Source organism: Nanorana parkeri, unplaced genomic scaffold (genome assembly GCF_000935625.1).
Source record: "Nanorana parkeri isolate BGI_ZX_2015 unplaced genomic scaffold, ASM93562v1 scaffold375, whole genome shotgun sequence".
NCBI classification, from domain to species: domain Eukaryota; kingdom Metazoa; phylum Chordata; class Amphibia; order Anura; family Dicroglossidae; genus Nanorana; species Nanorana parkeri.
Window position 1 is genome coordinate 221,626 of NW_017306643.1, and position 18,244 is coordinate 239,869.

General features: G+C 42.9%; 1 protein-coding gene across 1 annotated transcript in view; it reads left to right on the forward strand.

The window, feature by feature from the left end:
- Positions 1–18,244, forward strand: part of EDC4 (enhancer of mRNA decapping 4) — a 631,081-nt gene that overhangs the window by 216,476 nt on the left and 396,361 nt on the right. Inside the window, exons 11-12 of the mRNA XM_018559011.1 lie at positions 14,069–14,141; positions 14,227–14,315. Coding sequence (XP_018414513.1) covers positions 14,069–14,141; positions 14,227–14,315 — 162 coding nt within the window. The remainder of the gene's footprint in view (positions 1–14,068; positions 14,142–14,226; positions 14,316–18,244) is intronic.

Sequence of the window (18,244 nt, forward strand, 5' to 3'; positions counted from 1 at the left end):
CTTGTGTCGTCTCCTCTGGGCCACTCCGTTTGGCCTCTGCCCCCTGTTGCTCTGCTGCTGCCCTTGTTCTCTTCGGCATCTAGAGGCTGGGAGCCATACCCTTGCTATTGGATTTTTTTACATGCATTTGCCGGCTGGCTGTTGCACCTGCCCACTGCCTGCTGTCAATCAGCAGATATATATATATATATATCTATATAGATATATATATATATATATGTATATATCTATATAGATATATGTAATTTTCAGTTTTCGGAGATGTTGTGGTGCCATTCATTTCAATGGATCCCAAATACACCTCCTATCCGCGGTGTGATCGCCCGCACTGGAACGAGCGGTACTGCAATGCCCTGCCTTCCAGTGCAGTGTGGTTTCAAAAAAATTTGCATTCTGAAGTAAACCTGATGTCTGTAACTCTGCATTTGTGTATTTTATTTTAAATAAATTAGTGTTATTTTTTTTATTCGATTAATCGGCTAACTATCGATTATGAAAAAAATTGTTAGCTGCAGCCCTACATGTGAAGACACCGTGATCTCCAGCAGCGTTGATCTCTGCAGTATGAAACACTCATGCATCCATAGAGGATGGCATTTATGGTGTGATCCAATCTTTATCTATTTGATATATGCGTTTGCAAGTACCTCATGATGCACAGTTTCCTCACCATTTCAGACATGAACATTGTTATCACATTGGATGTGTTCTTTAGTGGACACAACTCACCTTCATCTATACCATCTAAGGTTTGATTTGGCCATTTGCTTCAATCATTACATTGATTATTCACTGTATGGATACCTGGATTTGCGACTTATATTTGCCATTAAAGTGACATTAAAGCATACATTTTTTTCCCTCCCCCCCAAAGTTAATGTCAGGACTTACCTTAAATTATGTCTCTTAATCCGATCTTCTTTCCTATCGTTTTCATCTGTCCCTCCAGCGCTGCTGCGGGTCTTCGATCCAGCGCTGACTCCTCTGTGCTTGCTGGCACTTCCTGCTCCACGGTCTCTGCATGTGGTGGCACACTGTCCATAGACTTACCTTGTGTCTCTCCTCGTCTCCTGGCCGAAAATCTGAACTGCGCTTGCGCTCGCCCCAAGATCCTTTGCGGCCGCCCGGGATTTTTCGGATTTTCGGACGTGAGCGAGCAGTGAAGACACAGGTAAGTTGCAACCTGTTTGAAAGGATGTTGTTTTGTTTTTTAAGTTTTTGCATATATCTACTGCTTTAAGGAAATGCTAGTCTCTAAATTTGCACTTTATATTTTTCTATACAGAACAATGGATTTCTTGTTTATTTTTGGAACCCTTTTGAGCCATTACACTGTTTTTAAGGGGAGGAGGAAGTTGTTTTTGCAATTGTGTCCTTGAGGGTGGGGGTATATGTAGACACGTCAGTGTTTTTTTGATGAATATTCATGTTTCTAAATAAATACATTATTTTGTGGTCTTAAGGAGGAGGTTATGGTTCCACTTTAAGCTTAGGCTTTAGGCAGCAGACTAACCTGTGTTTGTGAATTCTAGGGGCTGTGGGTTAAAGTGAAGTCAACAGGGATTGGCAAGGTGCGCTATAAAGAAATAGGAAGCTCTTCACTTAACCAATGTGACATACTGAATAGCCGTTGTAGAACGGATGGTTATTTGCATATTCGATGCCATGTCAAATCCCGAAAACAAGATAACTATTCCTCACTTATCAATAGTGTTCAGAAAAATGCAAATGCATTTTTGCCACTTGGCTGACTGTCTGAGTCTTCTGATTTATAGCCTACATACAGCTGCATATTTTTGAGCCATTTAGTGTAAACTACAGTTGTGATGAAAAAAAAAGAGTACATCCTCATTGAATTCTTTGGTTTTAAGTATCAGGACAAAACAAGATCATCTGATCCTTGGCAGGTCTTAAAATTAGGTAACTACAACCTCAGATGAACAACAACACACAACATATTACACTGTCATTTTTTATTTTACAAACATAAAGTCTAAATGGAGAAGCCATGTGTAAAAAACCAAGTACACCTTATGATTCAATAGCTTGTAGAACCAACTTTAGCAGCAATAACTTGAAGTCATCATTTTTTTGTATGACTTTATCAGTCTCTCACATCGTCATAGAGGGAGTTTGGCCCACTCTTCTTTACAATGTTGCTTCAGTTCATTGAGGTTTGCAGGCATTTGTGTATGCATAGCTCTCTTAAGGTCCCACCACAGCATTTTTATTAGATTGAAGTCTCGACTTTGATTTTGCCATTGCGACACCATGATTCTTCTTCAGCCATTCTGATATAGATTTGCTGGTGTGCTTGGGATCATTGTGCTGTTGTATGACTCAGTTCAGCCAAGCTTCAGCTGTCGCACAAATGGCCTCACACTTGACTCTAGAATACTTTGGTACTGAGGAGAGTTCATGGTCAACTCAATGACTGGAAGTTGCTCAGGTCCTGTGGTATCAAAACAAGCCAAAACCATCACCCCTCCACCACCTTATTTGACAGTAGGTATGAAGTGTTTGTGCTGGCATGCTGTTTGGTTTTCGCTAAATGTGGCGCTGTGCACTATTGCCAAACATCTCTACTTTGGTCTCATCTGTCCAAAGAAGCCTTGTAGTTCTGATGCATATTTGCAAACCTGAGCCATGCTGCCATGTTCTTTTTAGAGAGAAGAGGCGTTCTCCTGGCAACCCTTTCTAACAAACCATACTTGTTCAGTCATTTTCTAACTGTACTGTCATGAACTTTAACATTTAACATGTGATCTGAGGACTGTAGAGTCTGAAATGTAACTCTTGGGTTTTTTGCAATTTCTCTGAGCAGTCTGACCTTGGGGTGAATTTTCTGGGACGTCCACTTATGGAAAGATTGGCAATTGTCTTGATTGTTTTCCACTTGTGAATAATCTTCCCCACTGTATGCTGGACTTTAAATTGTTGGAAATGTACTTATAATCCCCTCCAGATTGATGGGCAGCAACAATTGCTTCTGTTAAGATCATTGCTGATGTGTTGCCTCTTTGGCATTGTGTTAACACACACCTAAATGCTCCAGCCCAGCAAACTGCTAAACCTCAGCTTTTATAGAGGTGGTCACACTTGCTGATGATCAATTAATCAAGGGCATTCGATTAGCAACGTCTGTCTGCTACTTAGCCTCTTAATTCCTATGGACTCGCTAAGGGTATACTTAGTTTTTCACACATGGTTTCTCCATTTTGGCTTTTTTTGTAAAATAAATAATGACACAGTGATATTGAACATCTGACGTTGTATTTGCCTAATTTAGGACCTGCTAAGGAACAGATTTTTATTATGCCCTGCTACTTAAATACATAGAATTCAAAGAGGGTGTACTTTCTTTTTCACACAACTTTACATAGTCGTTTCAAGCTTCTACGTCATCATCACGAGGATCACTCTATGTTGCCTTAAAGGGTTTCTAAACTCTCCGGTGTTTTTGCATGTGTCTACTGCTAGCAAGCAGTAGATATATGCAAAAAGTTTGTTTAAACCGCTTTAAAAGCGGTTTAAACTTACCTGTGTCTACGCCGCACACTCCCGTCCGAAAATCTAAAAATGTTTTGGCGGGTGCATATGCAGTTCGGATTTTCGGCCGGGAGAGACGCAAGGTAAGTCTATGGACGCGTGCACCCGCATGCAGAGACCGTGGGACAGGGAGTGCCATCAAGGACAGAGGAGTCAGCGCGGGATCGAAGACCCGCAGCAGCGCTGAAGACAAGGCTGAAAACGACAGGAAAGGAGAAGATCATCGGATTAAGAGACCTCATTTAAGGTAAGTGCTTTAATTCACGTTGGGGGGGGAGGGAAAAAAGTTTTTGCCTTTTAATGTCACTTTAAAAAAGGGACCCTGTGAGGTGTCACAGGTGCTGATATGTCTGTGACGCCGTTCTTCACAATAAATTCAGGAGATGCAATAACATGTCTATAGTGCAGGTGACTTACCTGGCATCCATTGATGCAAACAAAACAAGTTTGGCATGGCACCATCCGGCACTATCACTTTAAGCACCCATATTCATATATGAACTGAACAGAATAAAGAGAGATGAGCTCTTAGACATAAGGCAGGGGAATTGCTATGCTACAAATGTAAGCATAGCATTTCATAGACACTTGAGAAACCATTCATAAGCCATTGTTAAGCCTGGTGTTATTTCTACAAAAGCAATGAAAATGTAGTGGTGCAGATATAGTAAAAAAAAAATATATATATATATAATCTTGAAAAATCCACTCATCCTCGACGAGCAGCTTGCCGGACGTTGTAATTACACGGCTGTCCGGGATCTTTACATTCAAGCGATCGGGCGTCTCTAGAGACGCTCGATCGCTTGTATTAGCAGCTGTCACTGCCGTTGCCGGTTCCGAGATCCACGGTGCCAGATGCGGCCAGGACCGGCACGGCTTTGTGACAGGAGATCACAGGGAGTTCCTGCATTCTGTGTCACTCTCCAGCTACAGAAGCTGATGAAGCAGATCTCTGCTTCATCAGTTTCTCTGGGGGTCCCTAGGTGACAGGGGTCTTGGAGACCCCTAATGTCTCCATAAAGAGGACCTGTCATGTAAATTGGCTATCACATAGGGGCTTCTTAGCCCCCCATGTAATTATTATTATACAGGATTGATATAGCGCCAATAGTTTGCACAGCGCTTTACAAAACCCGAGTGACAGTGTGACGTGTAGGGGGAGTCAGTGTTTGGGACAGGGTGAGGGTGAAACTGATAAGGTTGTGGTCTGAGAGGGGGAAAGGGGTGTTGGAGAGGTTGCAAGTAGTGCATAGGTGGGAGAAAACAAGATCTAGTATGTTACCATCAGAGTGAGTAGGAGTGTTTGACCATTGTGTTAGATCAAAAGAAGAGGTTAGGTTAAGAAATTGAGCAGAGGCTGGGGTGTTAATGTTAGTGGCAATGTTAAAGTCACCAAGAATGATAGTGGGTATTTCCGAGGAGAGAAAGTAGGGTAGCCAGGCAGAGAAGTCATCCAGAAAGCGAGATACTGGTCCCGGTGGCCGGTATATAACAGCAATCCTCAGTGAAGTTGGAGAGAATAGGCGAATGCAGTGGGTTTCAAAAGAGGAGAGGGATAGAGAGGGAGGTGAAGGCAGAACTTGAAAAGTGCATTGAGGGGATAGAAGGATTCCCACTCCACCTCCTTTCTGTCCATTGGATCTGGGTGAGTGCGTCCAATGTAGGCCACCATGGGAGAGGGCAGCAGGGGAGGCAGAGTCGGATTCCTGAAGCCAAGTTTCAGTGACGGCAAGCATGTTAAAGGAATTGGAGATAAGAAGATCATGGACAGCAGTGAGTTTGTTACAGACAGAGCGTGCATTCCAAAGGGCACATGAGAAGGAAGGACCGATTCTAGGAAGCAGGGGAATAGAAATCAGGGTGCGTGGATTGCAGCTGCTGCCAGAGGAAAGGCAGTACTGGTTTGGAGGAAGAGTATTAGAAAAGAGAGGGCCTGGATTGGGAGAGATATCCCCTGAAGTCACGAGAAGCAGTAGTGTGAGGGAAGTGAGATGAGAGGGAGTTTTACATGAGCGAACATGCCCAAGTGTCTTGGAGGTAACCCTAGCATGTGTATTCAGAATGAGCAGGAGGTGATGAGTGCAGTAATAGGGAGAGGGTAGGAGAGAAGGAGAAATATATAAATTGTGGGGTGGAGAGGGGGGATAAAGGAAATACAGTTTAAGTAGAGAAGCCACAATTGTGAGAAGCAATGGTAGAGAACGCATGGTGTGCAGAGGAAGCATGAGACACTAAAGTGAACGAGGAGTAGTAGGTATGAAACGGGTACAACAATGAAAGGAAAGAGGTAGGGAAGAGGTTAAAGCGGGATAGTATTGAAATTTGGGAGAATGGTCAATGAATAACAGCTGCTGGGCAGCTGAATTGTCCTGGAGTCAAGTGCTGATGTATCTCTATAAAGGTAAACTGAACCATGGGGAGGGAGGGTGGAAGCAATGCTCTGCGGTGAGCTGTAGATGGGATTTTGGTTGCTTAAATACTCTTATCTGTTAGCCAAGGTGCAAACTTTAGAGAAAAAGAGAAAGGCAGGGGGTTACTTGAAGTACAGATAAGGGGGTAGAGGGTTATAAACTTGAACAAAATTTATGGTTTGTCATACATGAAGCAAGCATCTAAATTAGCTATCACTTAAAACATCACAGATAAGCAGACTTTAAAAACAACATTGAGAATGCATAGAAATAGTACAATGACATGTAATAGCAATAAAGTTGTAATAGCACAATAGTACAATTGACATGTAATAGCAATAAAGTTGTGTGCAAAAAAAAGTAATACTAAATTTCAAGAAGCATAAAAAAATAAGCATAAAATGTTTTTAAAAAGAAAAAAAAAATGTAAGTCCCCGCCCCCCACATACACACGGAGATATGCGTCGTGTGCACCTACGTGCCAAGTGTAAAGTTTGGTGGAGGGGGGATTATGGTGTGGGGTTGTTTTTCAGGGGTTGGGCTTGGCCCCTTAGTTCCAGTGAAGGGAACTCTTAAAGCATCAGCATACCAAGACATTTTGGACGATTTCATGCTCACAACTTAGTGGGAACAGTTTGGGGACGGCCACTTCCTGTTTCAACATGACTGCACACCAGTGTACAAAACAAGGTCCATAAAGACATGGATGAGCGAGTTTGGGGGTGGAGGAACTTGACTAGCCTGCACAGAGTCCTGACCTCAACCCGATAGAACACCTTTGGGATGAATTAGAGCGGAGACTGCGAGCCAGGCCTTCTCGTCCAACATCAGTACCTGACCTCACAAATGGGCTTCTGAAAGAATGGTCAAACATTCCCATAGACACACTCCTAAACCTTGTGGACGGCCTTCCCAGAAGTTAAAAGCGGTTATATCTGCAAAGGGTGGGCCAACTCAATACTGAACCCTACAGACTAAGACTGGGATGCCATTAAAGTTCATCTGCACCAGGATTTTTTGTCCCCATGTGCCACAACCTGAAAACTGCTCTGCAACATAGGCACCAGCGTAATGCACTGGTAAATATCAGGCAACTTCTTAGACTCTGCACCTTGGGTCTTTAGCAGATTGGCCAGTGTTGCCATTATGAAATGCTGCAACCAGGCATTTTAGATGAACATCCATGAAGTTCTGCATTTTAGGCTACCTTATGGCATGGTGGAATGAGATTGGCCACCATTTTATTTTTATTATATTCAATTTGTATTCAAATTCATTGAAAACAATATAGAAAAAGTAGAACAAAGGATTAAACAAGAACAAAGAGCAAACAAACATATTGTGAATTAACAAAAATTACAGCTTCAAAGAACCAATGATGCATCAAAATGAACTGTATAACAGCAGATGTTACACAACCCAAAAGTGTTACCAATACATTAATCACTGAATCAGATCTGGTCAGTGTAAATTAATCAGAGCAGAACATGCAAGTAGGCAAGGGAGTAAAGAGGAAAAAAGAAAGAAGAGCTAGAAAAAGAGGATTGAGAAAAGACAAAAAGGGGAAAAGGAGAGACAGACCAAGAATAAAAATAGAGAAAAGAAGAGGAGAGGGGAGTCCCATCCGATTACCATACAAAAACTATATAAAGGAGGTATAGCAAGCAATATCAGTATTATCAGGGTCTTGAGACATGACTTCAAACTATTTAATGGTAGTCTTAAAAACGGCCCAGCAGGCCCACATTTTTGTGTGCAGGTGTGGTTTACCTCTATCAATATAGATAAATTCTTCCATTAGACAGATATGGTCAATCCTTCTAAACCAAAGGTACAATGGTGGGTGGGGTAATTTACACCAATACAGAGGAATCAATTCTTTTGCAGCATTAAGTGGGGAGGTAATACATTTTTTGTAACGGCCCATCAGTTAGCCTGTACAGTGGAACAAATTAGTCAAGGCATCAAACTTTGTAGATTTTATTGAGCAAATTCCGGGCTTCCCTGCAATCAGATTACAAAAGTGTTGGATAATAGGACAAGACCACCATATATGCTCATCTGTCCCTAAGTGACCAGAACCTTTCCAGGAGAGGGAAGAATAAGCAAACTTAATAGACTGTAGTGTAGCAGGGGTCAAATACCAAAGGGTCAGCAAATTACAATTTATTTCTTCCATTGCAATGGCCAAAGAGGAGACATGGGCATGATGTAATACTGTTAGCTTTTGTGTGTCAGAGATAGTGGTTCAAAGTCTCCCATTTGGATGGATAAATGTATTTCTCTGAATCAGATTATTTTGTACTACTGTAATATAAACATTTAAGGTGGAGAAGTAGAAGTATTTAATAGTAGAAGTATTCAATAGGAAGAAAGTCATCCATTGTACGTAAGGGATGAGGTAAGGAACATATGAAGTGGCACAATTGAGCATATCCCCAATGGTCTGTCGCAACTACAGCAGAAGGGTCTTTGATATTCTCCAAAGGTTTTATCACTATACTGTGCTGTACATGATGCAATCAAAGAGTCTTCACAGTAGACCAGGATCAGAATTGGGTATCCCATTTGCCAGGAATTAAGTAGTAGTGGAAGAAGAGATGTTGTATACAAAGTTCAGATATAATAAAATATTATCCCATGTTGTCAAGGTCGACAGAGAGATTTGACAAATTTTGCTTGTGACCTATGGCCGGCCCTAACCCGCTGTACGTCACTCCCACGTGACCATACTCAAGTCTGAACCGAGCGTGAGCATCACAAGGACGTGGCAATACCACTCTCAGCCTCACCCTGCACAGAGATTTCCCAGCTCGCAGGACACAATCTCAGGCCAGCAGACAGAGCGATCGTCACCAGGGTTGGTTAACTTCGCAGTTAACCCTTTACCCACAAACTTCCACTGCCACCATGTATTTTTCGGAGTACAAACCGTGCCCAGCAACTGCTGCGACTATTCAAAACACTTAAACGATGCCTGTGATACCGCTGTCCTCTCAGACAGGAATATGACCGGATTCACTATACAGTAGCACTTTTCAAAAAGCAAGGATACTTTTAAGTTCATATTTAGAGCATAGAGATAAGCTTAACAATTTTTTATATCGTCCTTTAATAAAAGAAACAGTGCAGAAAATAACCAGAAAAAGATTTAATAAAATAGACAACATATATATATATATACATATATATATATATATACAACAGCAAAATAAAAGGGAATAAAAGAAGAATGCTCAACAGTCCAGGAGTTCTGACAGAGTTCAAGAAGCAAAGTGGAAGTCTGCAGGGCTCTAATTCAAGCAGACTTCCAGCAGATAATTTCCAAAGATTAAAAGTAGGGATGCACCGATATATCGACCGCCGAAACATATCGGCCGAAAATGGCGCTTTTGGCATAATGCCGAAAGTGTAATTCTCCTGCCGATACATCGGCACATCCCTGATTTCTTTCCTCCCCGCTGAGCGCCGCTCCATGTCCCAGCGGGGAAAAGAGAAAGTGACAGCCGGCCGAGCGCTGCGATGGAGAGCGTTGTGAGCGGCCGGCCGGCTGTGAGTGGCCGGAGACAGCGGTCTCACACGAGGCTGGGCTTTCCTCTCTACACCGCTCGATCAGCCTCCTGTGACAGTGTGTCAGAGAGAAGAGCAAGGTACATACACTCAGTGATCGCTGAGTGTTTGTACATAATTGAGGATATGGTATGTTAACTATATACTCAATTATGAATGAATGGAATGGTCTACATCACCCCCATTCGTTCATAATTGTAGTTATAGTAAACAAACAGGAACTCTTCTACGATGTTAAGACTTCTAGTTCCTCGATGATGTTTAAACCAAGAGCCACTCTAGTTGCAAACACATATTTTATAAGCCCCTCCTTGGAGGGTGTCCCAGAGCCAGCCCCTAGGCCGGGTTGGGGCGGGATAGCAGGCAGAGGATGAACCTTTAGTTTACCTATCCCCGCCCAACTCCAAATTAAAAAAATGTAACTTAATTTTCAACCTCAGGTTTTATGACTTTAGAGAGAATGCAGAGCTCACCAGGGTCACCACCCCTCCAGACCTGCTTGTTGATATAAATTGTCCACTGGCAAATATATGAATGTTTGGTGCCATGCCTTTAATTATTGACGGCCATAAAAAGGCTTAAGAGAGAGCGTTTGGAATTTCACTGGGACTGGGCAATAAAATATCACAGCCAGAGAACATCTCTTATGTGGAATGTGGAGGGACCTGTCAATTCTAAATGAAGACCTGCAGGTGTTCTGACTGGGAAACAAACATTCTATTTTGCAATATTCAGACTCAAATCCCCCATCGTCCCAGTGCTTGAAAGGTTTCTATAATGTTTAGGAAGCCAAACCATGTTATGCAGATTAGATTTACTCAAAGCCAACTCCAGGTCAACCCATTTCTTAGACTGATGAGCATAGGTCCAGTCCAAAACCTGCATGAGCACAGCAGCGCAATAGTACATTGTAAAATCTGGGAAAGCCAAACCTCTCTGGGTCTTGGAGCAGACTAATATCAAACAAGCAACCCGGACCTTGGAGTGATTCCACACATATTTAAAAATCATGAAATGTGAAAATAGCTCAAAGGCACTCCCATATGAATCATTTAAACAGGAAGAATAATCTGGGCAAAGCGTTCTTAACCATGTTAATCTTCCCGATCTAGGAATGATAGAGGGAATGCCACCAACGCAAATCACCCCTTATAACATTTAGCAAAGACATGTAGTTAGCTTGAAATAAGGGGGACACAGGTGTAAAATATATTCCAAAGTACCTCAACCTGGAGTGACTCCAAACAAATGTAAAGTGAGGTTTCAACACTTGACTATCAGCTGTGATGAAGTTTAGGTCTAAGATTCCAGACTTTGAAAGATTTATCTTAAAATTAGAAAGAATCCCAAAGGTGGTGAAGGCCATTGAGATTGGCCATTTTGACCAACAATGGTCCCTCACATTCTTTCTCACTGAGCACAACATTGTCTGGGGATTTTTCACCCCGCCTACACATGCCTGGCGTTTAAGCAGGGTGAAAGTTTCCCCCCAAGAGGCCTACATGCCTTGCCTCCAGTCACCCAACCCTGCCCTTCAGCCACTCAATGCCTCTGATACTTTTTTTTTTCCCCCCAACCTTGAAATTAGTAGACAAAGTTAGCTTGTTGGTGGCCATGGGGTACTGGTATAAAGTCGTCCTGCTTGCTAGCGTGCAAGCATCCTGTTTCAGTAGCCACTGCTGGGTGAAAATACCCAAGCTCCCCATAGCCTTTTCTCATCCCATAGTCGCACAGGTATTCTTTAATTTCTTGCTGCTGGTACAACCACTGCAGCATGTACAATGTGAAATTCCAGTGTGTGGAGGTGTCACATTCCAGCTTGTTGGCAGGTGGCAGGATTTTAAATGTTGGCAGAAAAGCCATGGATGGGTAGGAGCTGTGAAAATGTATACAGTAATACCTTGGTTTACAAGTAACTTGGTTTGAGAGTGTTTTGCAAGACAAGCAAACATTTCTGAAAAATGTTGCCTTGATATACAAGCAAATGTCTTGCATTAAGAGCAAAATTTTGTAGAAAAGTACCACCCGAATAAGGCTGTAGCAGTGCGAGCGATGAGTCTGTTCAACGACAATGCAATGTCACATTGGATAGATTCCTTGTTAAGGTTTCACGAAATGAAAAAGATTCCATTGAGCCAAGAGATATCAGTGATTCCGTTAGTGATATTGAAAGTCGTCCTACACAATAATCCTCCTCTCTCTCGTCCCCCTCACACCAGCCACGAAGGTAACCGGAAATTGGTTTATTTTTCTTTATATTTTGTACAGTATTATATTACAGTACAGTATTGTAATCATTTTTATATGAATATTTTTGGGTTGTGGAACATATCATCTGAATTTCCATTTTTTCCTATGGGGAAATTCGCTTTGATATACAAGCGCTTTGGATTACAAGCATGCTTCCGGAACGAATTATGCTCGTAAACCAAGGTATTACTGTATCATCATGTCTTGCCTGACCCATGTTCTCCAACTTAATTTAAAGTGCAGGTATCCTAGGATTTCATTACCTGCTTATAGCAGGAGGGTTCGTGGACATTTTCACAGCTCCTACCCAGCCATGGCTTTCCTGCCTCCTCTGATGCAGGACTGTCAGCAAGTATGCCATTTTTACAAAAACCTTGTCAGCTGGCATAGAAGCAGCTGTAGCTCCAGCAGGTTTGCCAAACTAGGGGTGGTTTGGGCACAGCTTTTTCTTTTTTTCTTCTTCCACAACAGCAGCTACAGAAATTAACCTGTCATTGGAATGTTGTTACTCCCACAGTTACTCCCACAGGGTGTTGGTGAGTGCTGTTGAGGTTCCAGCCTTCACATTGTAAATGGAAATCCTCTGACCCCTAGAAAACCTTTTCTCCTTTTTGCTGGATGTAGCAGAGGTAGTTGCTAATGTGTCAGAGGAATGTGAGGGAGCGGTGGAGATGCTGTAACTCAACAGGGAGGAAACAGACTGCTTCTGCCAAGTTGTCTCTGCCAGGTGCTGCTTTTGTTGAGCTTTGTAGTGGAGCTTCCTTTGGTTGGCCATATGCACATTGTGCCCAAGTGGCTGGTGCTCTTGACACAACATATCCATTGCAGATGACATTTTGTAGGGGTATGATGGGATTGGAGAATGACGGTAAGTGGAGGAGGAGGAAAATGGTAAATCTGCAAAGATCACTACCTTCTTCCTCCACATGCAGCACAAATATCTCTGCTTTTGCTTTGACCATAGAGGGGTAAGGTAAAAGTGAGCAATATTTGGTTGACCGTTTTTCTGATCAATGCCATGAAAAAAAAAGAACCTTAAAACAAAAATGGAAAAAAAAAGGAATGGTGGCTGGGAATCGGCCACTGCCGCCAATGCCCTGGCAGCACAATATTTTGCTGGATGATACAGTGATACAGGATGCGTTGCAACACAAATAAATTGGCCAGACTGCTACTTGCGTGGAAGGGTATAGTGGACCTTTTTAACTCGTAATAGTGACTGATGCCTTCTGTTTACTGTGATTCTTTCAGCATGTTGCTGCTTCCTCACTGTCTCTCCTTTTGAAATGTTATGCTCTCTTCCCTCCTAGGCATGGAAGTGTAGTGTGATACATCAATATTCTCATGATAGTTGACAACTATTCTCATAATTGATTATCAATTAATTGATTAGTTGGTTGCAGCCCTACATCAAACCCCCTGCAAATCAAAAGCAGGCTGCTTCACTTGTCACTAGTTCTGATACTAAATGCCTTTGGACAACATGTTAAAACACACACCTGCTGTAACAGTCAAGTTGCGATTGTTGTTAGTTTAATGTCTGTCTGATTGCATATCTTTTTTCTGTGACACCATATGATCTTTGATGTATATCTATATGGTGAAATACTTGTCGGCTGCTATTTTTCCCACCCAATGAAGATGTTAGTTGCTGGTTATATTTAGCTCCAATACATTAAACTGCTCACGTCTTTTGGGTCAGTGTTTCAAAAGTAATGGATCAGCGTAGGAGTCAAGAAACTAGCATTTTTAAAAGGAAAAGTTAGACAGTGGTACTGCCTAAAATTTCCCTCAGTGCCGGCTTGCTCTAAAGTGAAATTGTCAGGTTTACCAAAGTGTGTGAGCTAAAATTACTTGAAAAGCACACTTTATTGAACTTGCATTTACCCATGCTTGTCCGTAAGTTAGTTTGTTCCAGGGAATGATTGTGGGTTCTAGGCCTGAGCTATGTACAGACCTTCAACTTTGTAATATGTTGACATTATTTGCCACCCCTTACAATTACTTAGTAACCTGTCAATGTTTTGACATCTGGTAAGTTGATGTGGAGGATATGATTGAATGTCAGCATTTAGAAAAGCTGAGGTGCTATAAACATTCTGGACCTAAGTTCCCTAGTCCTTCCCAGGAAAAACTGATTGGAAGACATGCACATGTACTACCATGTATCCGATACCAGGTACCTGCACTTTACCAATGTTTGTTTTGGACATGATGGGTTCTCTTTAAAGGTTGAAAAATGTATTGTCCTTTTTCTTAAGTATTTTACTTTGTTGTATTTGTAGAAGAGGCACTGGAATCTGATGAAGGGGATGATGCCACCATTGTACTTATAAAACTATTTTGTGTTCACACAAAGTAAGTACCTAAGGCATTTTGATTACATTTACATCTTTCATTTGATGTATTGAGCCTCAGTATACTGTGATTTTTTTTTTTTTAGGGCATTGCAGGATGTACAGATCAGGTTCAAACCGCACCAGAACCTGGAGTCTGCTGTACTTTGTGTAAAAGGCACACATGAAGATTTTGGTATGTACTAATGACCTTTTTTATGTATAGTTTTATATGTGCCAATCACAGAGGGCAGTGTGTACCTTTTGGAACTGTGTATGTATGTATTCTTGCATACATACATTCTTACAAGAAAGCATACCCAACAGGCTGACGCTTTCCTGTGATTGCTGAATTTTCCCTGAAATAAATTGGTCTTGTTGTTTGTTCCCTTTGAGTAATGGCCAGCATCTTTGCCTTAGTGATTTGCGTTCAAACACTTAAGAGGAAAAAACAACAAGCAATTGATCAGTTTAAAACCAGGAAGAAGGTGCTGTATGACACGCTACAAATGTACAGAGCACAAGCATTTAGTCACCTTCAAGTTTTGGCAGATAGTAAAGGAAACCAAATCTGAAACTTCTAAAAGCACAGATTTTGTGTGCATACATTTTAATCTCTCTCTCTATCTCTCTCTGTTAGAGCAGCCCGATACGGTTTAACCTAGCACTATCAGTATTATTATTATACAGGATTTATATAGCGCCAACAGTTTGGGCAGCGCTTCACAATATAAGGAACACATTACAATCACAATACAATTCAAGACAAGATGGTAATGAGGGCCCACAGTACCGCCTAATATAGTCTCCAAACGAACAGTTTGAACAACAGTCTATACCAGAAAAAGAAAAAGGGGGGAAAAAAAGTATACAGAGGGAAGACAGAGAGAAGAGAACCAAGAAAGGCGGGTAGCGTGGAAAAGAAAAGATCAGGGGGGGGAGAGATACATATCACGAGCCGAGGGTGTACACAGTGAGCACAGTCCTCCTGTAGCCCCCTAGGTTAATACGTTCATAGGAAGGGCTGGAGATCGGCGGAGGAAGAGAAGTGTATCCATATACTCCATTGGGACATGAACTTAGGGAAGGTATCAGCATCATTCGCCAATAGCTCCTCCATGTGCATTGTCGTTGACCTGGCTAACCCACATGGAGAGGGGTGGAGTAGCTGCTTTTTCCAATACAGGGGAATAACTTGGCGGGCTGCGGACAGAAGATGTCTAAATATCATGTTTTTTTGGGTCTGCCGGGGCCCCGGAAGAAGCGACAATAAGGCAATAGCTGGTGAAAGTGCTAAGGTATCCCCATATAAATGATTGTAGACCCCACATTTTTTTTGCCAAACGAAATGATCAAAGGACAAGTCCACCAAATATGCAGATAGGTACCCCTACCTCGTTGCACCGCCAGCAGGTCTCTGAAGAAGAAGGGAAGATCCGATGTAAGGAGACCGGGTCTCTATACCACCTAGTGATCATTTTGTAGTTCTTTTCCTGGGCATATGAGACACGATTTATGAGTGTAGTGATAAATGGTGTCCCAGTCTGAGTCCGACAAGTCCCTGTACAATTTATCATGCCCTGGGCTCGGGAACCCAGCGACACCTGATGAAGAACATCTCCCAGCATCCCATAAATGACTGATATAGTGTGGCGAGCCCGTTCGCTTGAAGCAATCATGCGTTCAAAGGGTGTCAGCGGTCTGTGAGTTTGTCCAGAGATATATAGGGTTGTACAAAATCCAGACAGCTGCCGGTCCAACAGCCAATTTACTGAAGGACCCGGCAGATCATCTGCCGGCGCCACAAAGCGGCCAGTAGAAGGGTGTATGAAGTCCCTAGCTGTAGGCCAGTCACCTCTCTTATAGACCCCAACCGAGGAAATGGCAACCCTGGTGGGGAACAAATAAAGGAGAGAGCGGACTAGGCATAGTAGAGAGAGTGTGAGCGGGATGGGCACCGTGCCATGACCTCAAAGTTGCAATTGTGAGAGGAGATGGACGAGAGAATATAGCAGATTAACTGGAGGATTCCAGCGTAGGGCTCTAATATCTACCGGGCTCAGGTCCTGTTCAATCAGCACCGACGGTGTGGGCTGTGACAAGGGAGTTGAGAACAAATCTAAGATTCGGGTCAGGAGAGCGGTTTTATGGTACATCTCGAAGTCGTGTAGGCCCACCCCACCCTGAGATTTATGTTTGCCAAGGGTTTTATAACGTATACGGGAGTAACCCTTCTGCCACCTAAAACGATTCACCATGGAGCGTAAGGTACTAAAAAGTGTTTTGGAGGGCTTATAGGGATAGTTTGAAAAAGGTATAGTAGTTTTGGGAGGGTCTCCATCTTTAACCCCTTCATGACTGAGCTTGTTTTTAGTTTCTGTTCGTAAATGACTGACACACTTTTGACATTTTTGCTACAATTTTGCCGAACCACAAAATCTTCACGTTGTGGTATGACTCAAAAGCCTTGCAAAGGGAGCTTAGAAGGGGTAAGTAGTTCAATTGAAAAAGATCCGACAGGTTAAATGGGATGGCGATGCCCAGATAGGTGAGGGACCGGGGTTGCCATTGGAAGGGAAAATTGCTGCGTAAAAGGGCAACCGTTGCAGGAGCTAATGTGAGGTTAAGGGCAGTTGATTTAGCCATGTTGGTTTTAAAATTACTGAGCCTGCCAAATCCATCAAATTCTCTTAGAGCCGTGATGCTGATATGGGGACTTGTGAGATATAGAAGTCATCTGAAAATAAGGACATCTTGTGAATAAAGGAGGGGGTAGGGATGCCGTGTATATCGGGGGATAGCCTGCGCCAAGTGTTCCATCACTATAACATAAAGAAGAGGGGAGAGAGGACAACCCTGTCTAGTGCCATTGGAGATAGATAATGGCTCAGAGAACGATCCATTCACCATTATCCGCACCGTGGGGGAGGAGTAGAGAGACATGATCTTGGAGAGAATAGCAGGCCCCAATCCAAGTTGGAGTAGAGCTTGACGAAGGAATCTCCAGTTAACTCGACCAAATGCCTTCTCAGCATCAATGGACAGCAAGCACGCCCTGGTGTTATGTTTACGAATGCGAAATATTAGATGGATTGTTTTAGTGGTGTTCTCCCTAGCCTCTCTCCCTGGTACAAAGCTGACTTGTTCCGGGTTGATGATGGACGGTAGAGAGGGGGAAAGACGGAGCACTAAAAGTTTCGAGAATAATTTAACATCAATGTTAAGCAGCGAAATCAGCCTAAAATTCTGACCTAGGGAAGTGTCCTTACCGGGTTTGGGAATAACAGATATTCACCTCTAGCATGGTAGAGGGAAAGGGGTAGGGATGCACCAATACCACTTTTGTACGACCGAGTACGAGTACCGATACATTTGATCAAGTACTCACCGATACCAATTACCGATACTTTTTCTTAAAGGGACAGGTCACATTTTTTCTAAAGCAATACAAACTAATGATTTAAGGTCAGTTTCTTAATATTATGATTCATGAGATGACGAGGGAGCATGACGCCGCCTTTCCGGCCAATCAGAATGCCGGCGCTGCGTCATTACACGGCGCCCCGCTTCCGGATTTGCTAGCTTCCTGACCAATCGGGAAGCCAGGCAGGGCGTCATTACACGCTACCCAGCTTCCTTATTGGCCGGGAAATCGGCTCCATGCTCTCTCCTCACAAATGAGGAGAGAGCATGGAGCCGTTTCCGGGCCAATCAGGAAACCGGGCAGCGTGTAATGATGCGCTGCCCGGCTTCCTGATACAGGAAGTACTCGTGCTAGGCATCGGAGCATTTGGGCGAGTACGAGTACTCACCCAAATACTCGGTATCGGCACCGATTCCGATACTAGTATCGGTATCGGTGCATCCCTAGAAAGGGGTGTGTATCGTCCACTGAGTTAAAGGTACGGGTCAGAATTGGGGACACCAAATCGGAGAGAACTTTATAAAACCGGGGCGAGTAGCCACCTGGTCCCGCACATTTACCGGTTTTAAGGGTCCAGATAGCAGTGTCTACCTCGGATTGGGAGAATGGAGCCTCCAGCTCCAATAACACAGCAGGATCTATGGTCGGTAGCGCAGTGTGTGCGATGTTATGTTCCATAGATTCATGAGTGTTTCCGGGTT